At 46.9% G+C, this 7,787-nt stretch overlaps 1 protein-coding gene across 2 annotated transcripts; it reads right to left on the bottom strand.

Annotated features, from left to right (window-relative positions):
* Window positions 1-5,301: 5,301 nt before the first annotated feature.
* LYPD4 (LY6/PLAUR domain containing 4) lies at window positions 5,302-6,999 on the bottom strand. 2 transcript variants are annotated; one of them, XM_045890395.2, is made up of 4 exons: window positions 6,853-6,999; window positions 6,543-6,686; window positions 5,746-6,072; window positions 5,302-5,504 (listed from the first exon to the last, which is right to left on the bottom strand). In XM_045890395.2, the coding sequence occupies exons 1-4, from the start codon at window positions 6,917-6,919 to the stop codon at window positions 5,302-5,304; spliced, it is 741 nt and encodes a 246-aa protein (XP_045746351.1). In that variant the 5' UTR covers window positions 6,920-6,999. The 2 variants fall into 2 exon arrangements, with proteins under 2 accessions (XP_045746351.1, XP_045746352.1); XM_045890396.2 differs by lacking the exon at window positions 6,543-6,686 and having other exon boundaries at window positions 5,746-6,065; window positions 6,813-6,999.
* Window positions 7,000-7,787: the final 788 nt, after the last annotated feature.

The following is a 7,787-nucleotide window of genomic DNA, read 5'->3' as shown; positions in this document are numbered from 1 at the left end:
GCTGTTGGTAGCCACCAGCCTCCCATGGCTGTAGCCCCTTCCTCCACCCAAAGCCAGCAGAGCAACATGAAGTCTGTGTCCTGTTTCCACCCGTCACATCTTCTCCTCTGGCTCTGCCTCCCGTGCCTCCCTCTGTCACTTATAAGAAAGAATGCTTGTGAGTATTTTGACTCACTGAGATATACCACTATAGTCTTGCATCACATGATCCTTAACTTAATCTGGAGTGTTTATCACCTTCCTTCACTACAAACTGCTGGTGGGCAGCCTGGACTTGGTCATCTGACTGTGGAGTCACTTCCTGCAGTGATGTCCACAACACCCTCCCTGCCCTGAGGGATGGAGACAGAGGCCAGTGCACACTCCCTGCAGCCCTCTCCACCTCTTCCTTGTTCGTAATGCTCCTTGTTAGGAATGGAAAGTGTGTGGACAGAACTAGATCAAGGCTCCCAAGCCCGGGGAGTAGCTGGGAGTCATCAGCACCACGGACAGTGTCCCAGCCAAGCTCCTCCCAGGAGTTGAGCAGGGAGGAGGCAATGGGGGACTGCTGGAGAGGCTTCCCATTTCTGTTCTACAGAGGATGCAATGAGGCAGAATGCTATTACAGGGACAACCCGATTCTGCTCTAATCTGTGAACCCTAAACCCTTTGCACATGTCCGGATGTTACTTGTTGGCACATCCATTACAGCTCCCCGCTTAGCTGATTGCTGCCCCCAGAGGGTGGCCTCAGGGAGGTTGGGAGTCCGCTCCAGCCTCTTGGGGAACCTCCTGGCCCTTGAGAGTCAGGCCCCTCTCTTGTCTACAATAAGCAAAGAATGTTTCATGAGTAACTTCGGACCCTTGGTGCCTGATCTTGGAAACACACCCATCACCCAGCCTGGAGCACCCCTGAGCACAGCATCTTGTTTCCCAAGCCCCAGCTGAGTCCCCCAGGCAGCAGGGCAGAGCAGAACCCTGGGCTATTCTCCCAGCTGCTCCCTGCTGAGCCCTGTGCCTGGTGTCAGAGTCCTTTGCCATCTACCTGCCCTTCCCAGCAGAGCAGACATTCCACCCAGGGGATAAATGGGGCCTTGAGATCTCCCAGGGAAGGAGCCAACATCTGAGTGTTCCTGCATCTGCCTGGGACTCCTCAGAGGAAGAGAAAAGACTAGGGCCATCAGAGTCACCCCCATCTTCCTATTTCCCATCCATATCCCACCCACAGAACCAACTCTGATGCTACAGACCCAGCCCTGCCCTTCCTTGGGGCTCAGGTCCATTCTGTCCACTCATAATGGCCAACATAAGGGTCACCTGGGTGCTTTATCTTTACTATTTCCTTTTTTCTGCTTTTAGCTGGGTTCACCTTGCTCTTATTTTCCTAGTTCTTGTGGTAGGAACTCTGATTATTGATTTGAGATATTTCCTTTCTTAAAAGCATTTCATGCTATGAATTCCACTCTCACCACAGCATAAGTTGCATCCCACAAATGGTGGAGATGTTTTTAGTGTATTTAATATAATTCTGTGTATTTATTTTATTTTATTTTTTTAAAGATTTTTTATTTATTTATTTGACAGAGAGAGACACAGCGAGAGAGGGAACACAAGCAGGGGGAGTGGGAGAGGGAGAAGCAGGCTCCCCGCAGAGCAGGGAGCCCGATGCGGGACTTGATTCCAGGACCCTGGGATCATGACGCTTAACGACTGAGCCACCCCGGCGCCCTATTTTTTTTATTTTAAAGATTTTATTTATTTGACAGAGAGAGAGACAGGAAGAGAGGGAACACAAGCAGGGGGAGTGGGAGAGGGAGAAGCAGGCCTCCCGCCAAGCAGGGAGCCCGATGCGGGGCTCGATCCCAGGACCCTGGGACCATGACCTGAGCTGAAGGCAGATGCTTAACGACTGAGTCACCCAGGTGCCCCTAATTCTGTGTATTTTTAAATATCCTTTGAGTCTTCCTTTTTGACCCATAGATTAACAAATATGTAGCTTGCTTTCCAATTGTTTCAAAGATTTTTCTGCTGCCTTTCTATTGCTAATTTCTAGTTTACTATTTTCAGAGAACATACTCTGATTTCAATTATTTTGAGTTTGGTTAGGGGCTCCTGGCTGGGTCAGTCGGTGGAGCATGTGACTCTCGATCTTAGGGTTGTGAGTTCGAGCCCCACGTTGAGGGTAGAGTTTCCTTCAAAACAAAGTAAATTTGGTTAGCTTTTAGATACGACAGCAAGCATAAGCCACAGAGAAGGATGAATTGAACATCTTTTCCTTGGCCATTCTTTAATAGTAGGTCAGCTGGCAACAAAGTCTCATATTTTTCCTTCATCAGAAAATTTCCTTAGTTCCCCTTTCCTCCTGAGGATCATTTGCCAGATACAGGATTTGTAGTCGACTTGAAAAACCTGCCACTTCCTTCTGGCCTCCATGCTGTCAGATACAAAACCTACTGTCACTTAAATCAGTGTTCCTTAATATGCAATGGGTTGTTTCTCTGGCTGTTCTTAAAGACTTTTTTTTCCCTCTTGTCTTTAGTTTCCAGAAGTTTGCGATGTGTCTTAGTGTGACTGCTTATTGTGCTCGGGGTTCACTCAGCTTCTTGGACCATTATTTCTTCAGGTACTTTTTTCAGTCCATACTTTTTTCCTATTTCTGGTATCCAGTGGCGTCAATGTTAGATTCTTCATTTTTTAAAAGATTTATTTATTTGAGAGAGAGAGAGAACTCACGAGCAGTGGGAGGGACAGAGGGAGAGAGAGGGAGAGAATCCTCAAGCAGACTCCCCACTGGGCACCAAGAGACCACAAGTCAAGGAGTATTGGCAGACTCCAGAAACTGGAGAAGGCAAGAAAATTGATCCAGCCCCAGAACCTCCAGAAAGGAATGTGGTCCCACCAATATCTTTATTTTAGCCCAGTAAAACTCATGTTGGACTTCTGACCTCCAGAAACGTAAGGTAATAAATGTCTTGCTTTTAAGCCACCATCTTTGTGGTAATTTGTTACAGCAGTAATAGGAATCTAATATAGACTGCATATTAGATTATATTGTTGTATTAATATCAAATTGGGGGAGCTTGATCATCGTACTGTGGATATATAGGAGAAAATCCTGGTTCTGATGAAATACGGGCTGAAGTAGTTAGGGTGAAGTAGTATGATACCTATAACTTTCAATTGATTAATCAAAAAATCATATATAGGGCACCTGGGTGGCTCAGTTTGTTAAGCATCTGCCTTCAGCCCAGGTCATGATCCCAGGGTCCTGGGATCAAGTCCCACATCAGGCTCCTTGCTCAGCAGGCAGTCAGCTTCTCCCTCTGCCTCTGCCCCTTCCCCCCAGATCATGAGCTCTCTCTCTCAAATAAATAAAATCTTTTTTAAAAAATCATATATATATGTATATATATGTATGTACATATAATGAAAAAGATTTGTGTGTATGCACATGCATATATTTATCTCTATACAGATAGAATACAAATGTGGCATTGGTAAATAAGCATGACAGGTATATGGGAGTTCCCTCTCATAGTCTTGCAAGTTTTCTCTAAGTTTGATTTTTTTTTAACTGGAGGGGTGGGGCCTTATGTTTTAGAAGTACAAGCACAAGTGTTTGCAAAGAATATTATATGATTTCTAATAATTAATCCAGTAATCCAGTGGGTAGAAGAGTAGAAGGGAGATAGATACAACAAGGTTCGCCATGAGTTGATACTTTGAGCTGGAGATGGGTACATGGGGGTTCACGATACCATTCTCTCTAGTATAACGAACTAGAGTCCACTTGTATATGTATACAAACTCTCTTTGTATATCTTTGAAATTTTCCATATGAAAAGATTTTAAGGAAAGAGAAAAAAGTTTCCAATTCAGAAGTTTTATGAGTTCCACAGAACTTTCAACTCAGATCATCTCAAAATCATAGAAATTCATCCATAGAACAGAGAGGGAATATCCCCCTAACTTATTCCGAGGCTAGTATAACCTTTAAATTGAAATAGGAACAACAACAAAAGTACAAAAAGCGGAAAATACCAGGCCGATCATACTCATCAACAGAGAAGCAAAAATGCTAAACAAGATATTCTCAAACTAAATCCAGCAGTATATAGAATAAGACAATACACCATGACCAAGTTAGGTTTGTCCCAGGAAAGCAAAGGTCATTGAACATTAGCAATTTATACCTGGGTGGCTCAGTTGGTTAAGTGGTGGGCTCTTGATTTCAGTTGGGGTCATGAGCTCAGGCTCCTGGAATTGAGCCCTGCATTGGGCTCCCCTCTCGGCAGGGAGTCTGCTTGTCTCTCTCCCTTTGCCCCACCCCCATCCTGCTCTCGCTCTAACAAATAAAATCTTTAAAAAAATTTTTTTAAATATGGGATGCCTGGGTGGCTCAGACGGTTGAGCTCGGGTCATGACCCCAGGGTCTGGGATCGGGTCCTCCACTGGGCTCCTTGCTCAGCCAGTGGGGAGCTTGCTTCTTCCTCTGCCTGTGCTTTCCCTGCTTGTGTGCTCTCTCTCTCTCTCTGACAAATAAATAGAATCTTTAAAAAAAAATAAAAAATTAAAAACTACCCTGATGATACCCAGCTCTAATTCATAAGGCCTTTCATTTTATTTTTTGTTTTAAAGATTTTATTTATTTATTTGACAGAGAGAGAGTGAGCACAAGTAGGGGGAGCAGCAGAGGGAGAGGGAGAAGCAGGCTCTCAGCTAAGCAGGGAGCCTGATGCGGAGCTCGATCCCAGGACCCTGGGATCATGACTTGAGCCGAAGGCAGACGAGTAACGACTGAGCCACCCAGGTGCCCCAGGCCTTTCATTTTAATGGGGAGGAAACTGAGGCCCAGAAAAGGGAAGAGATTTGGCCAGGATCTCTTGAGTCAGTGGCTGATTGGGCTAGAGCTCAGGTCGTCACAAAAAGGGGGAGGAGAAAAGAAATATTTGAGGGGGGGTGCCTGGCTGACTCAGTTGGAAGAGCATGCGACTCTTGTTCTCAGGGTCATGAGTTTGTGCCCCACATTGGGCGTAAAGATTACTAAAAATAAATAAATAAACTTTAAAATAATTTTTTGGGTCCTCCCAGTTGCTGGGCATGACTGTCACTTTGCCAGTGACCCTACTCCCCACCACCCCCCGCTCACTTCACCATGCACATACCCACCGCCTGCCGCTCCCCTCCATTTTCCTGGGTATGTTTGGCTCCCCTCACACCTTCCACGCCTCTACAGTTCTCATGGACCACAGGACAAAGCAGAAAGGCAACTCTGTGACTTTATTGGGTTACAGGAAGGGGTTTGTCCAGTCCAGCTAGACTGTCAGTCCCTGAAGGCCAGCAGAAGACCTGAGAGGATGCGCCAAGCAGGACTCCGACTGGAGAGCTCTGCGCCAGCACTCTGGGCCTTCTCTAAGATGTTGAGGACCTCAGTCACTCTGATGTTCCCAATATGGTGATAATCTGCTAAAAGTTTTTGATATCCACGAGCACAGCCCAAGAGGAGGAAGGTGGTATTGAGAAGGCCTATAAGGCAGACAGAGAGGAGTCAGGGACACTTCCAAGATGCAAGCGCCCTACCCCTGCTTCCAGACACCCTCACAACCCAGAACACCTGCTCTCCCACCAAAAACTTGAGTACCAGCCCCCTTAGTCCTTCCTCCTTGGGATTCATGTGCCTGGCCCCGGGGCAGCCCTAATCCCCTCTCTGATCGACCAGCCTCTCACAGAGATGGAAAGGCACTAAAGCAAGTTTCTCTTCTCTCACCTGCCTGAAATTTTAAGGTGGAACTGTAACACTGAGAGGCCTCTAAGGGGCAAGAATCAGTGGTGACAAAATTTGGGAGGCAATCCTTAGAGTGCTCGCCCACACAGGTTGGGCAACTATGGGAAGAAAATGCTGTAGACTTAGGAGCTCTGGCCTTGAGTTTCACAAAAGGATCCAAGTTGGTAAGGTTATTGCAGAGATATGTCCGACAGACGCGGCTATAGGAAGCAATGGACAATCCAGGCGGCGAAACGAGGTAGGAGACTTGCTGGGGGTAAGATGAGGCGGGGCTGCAGCCCTTAAAACCCACAACTCCCCTTCTGGTCCCTGAGGAGAAGATTAGAGAGCTCTGATCAGTGCTGTTGGCCACACACAGAGTCTACCCTCCCACCCTGCACCCTGCTCTTCCAGCTCACTCTGCCCCATCACCAACTTTGCCGTGGGGTCCACTCGCTGCAGCTGCACAGGGCTCAGATCCCCAGGTCTCCGTCTGTCTCCCCTCACCAACCCCTCCCCCCAGGAACCCCCTGCTCCTCTCTCCCCTGTGTCCCTTTCTTTACTTCTCTCCCAGATTGTCCCCCATCCACCTGGGATCACCTCTTTTCTGCCCTCCTATCCAGCCCACACCACACCCAGCCAGGTCCTGCCCTCTCCTGTCAGTGTCTTGACATTATTCCCAAAAATATAATGGAGTAAATGTTTGGAGCTCGAGTCCAGAGTCCCTGGGTGCTGGGAATGGAGTTGGGGGTCAGAAGAGGCAGAGAAAAAAGAAATGTATCAAAGTCACTTTCCTTCACCTGTCTCGATGAACACCAACGTCTCCTCACAGCCCTCACTCAGCTTACATACCATGCTCCTCATCAGAAGCCATTTCCAGTCATGGAGAGAAACAGCTCTGAAGAGTGAAGATGTTGCTTCGTAGCATAAAAGAGCCACGGCCCCTAAAGAGAGAATGCCCTTCCAGTCATGGGCCCCTCACATTGCCTTCTCAGCCCCCCAGATGCCAGCCAAGAACTCAGCCTCCACAGATCCTGTCCCCTGAGGAACCCAGATATCCAGCCTCCCACCCTCTGGGGGTCCCAAAGCATCCAGCCCCACAGGACATACAAGGCACAGTAGAGATGGCCCCTAGGAGGCAGAGCAGCTGCACAGGGCTGAAGTGCTGGGGTCCCATGGTCCTGGGTCGGGGTCCTGGATGCTAGAGGTCAATCTGGAACCAAGTTCAATCCAGGTATCAAGCTCAGTTCTTGTCAGTTTCTGAATTCTCTGTTCACCTGCCTCTGGGTCACTGTTTCTAGAGCAGAAAGTTGATTGTCAAGTTCTTGTGACATAGGCTCCCTGAGGCCTTCAGGGACACAAGTCTTCCCATCTCCATAGTGTCCCCTCCAACCTGCCCTGAAGCCACCACATTAGCCTCTCAAGTCATGACTCTCACTCTCCTGCTTAGGTCCTCCCATTGGACATGGTGCTGAGCAGAGCTGACTTAGTCAAAGGATCACTGTTACACAGGCTGTTCTCCAGCCAGAGACGATGAGATCAGAACAACAGGGGGTGTGTATGGAAGTTAACTGAAATATTACTAAATAACTCTTGGCTCAGAAAAGGATCTTTAAATGTATATAGAAGTGAATAATAATGAACATAGTACATCTCTCACTCTACCTCTCTCACACACACACACAAGTATATGTAAAATCTGGTGAAAACTAATTAAGGTCCATAGTCCAGTTAAGAGTATTATGCCAATGTCAAGTTCATGCTTGTATACTACAGTTATAGAAGATACCCTGAGAGGAAGTGGAAGGAAGTATTTATGGCTTTACGACTTTTGCAACTTCTTGTGAGTCAATAACCATTTCAAAACCAAGGTTTTTTTTAACTACACATCAATTTTGGGACACAACTAAAGCAGTGTTTACAAGTAAATTTATACTTTCAATACATTTGTCAGGAAATAGGAACGTTAAAAAAACATGGTCCTGGATTAACTCAAGAAGTTGTACAAGGTGCAACAAAGCACCTGCCCCCCCAATAAAGGATAG

The sequence above is a fragment of the Mirounga angustirostris genome, unplaced genomic scaffold (assembly GCF_029215605.1).
Source record: "Mirounga angustirostris isolate CCGP_5_RB_7025 unplaced genomic scaffold, mMirAng1.0.hap1 SCAF_16, whole genome shotgun sequence".
NCBI classification, from domain to species: Eukaryota; Metazoa; Chordata; class Mammalia; order Carnivora; family Phocidae; genus Mirounga; species Mirounga angustirostris.
The sequence above is the reverse complement of the archived record's forward strand: the minus strand, read 5'-3'. Positions and strand labels throughout refer to the sequence as shown.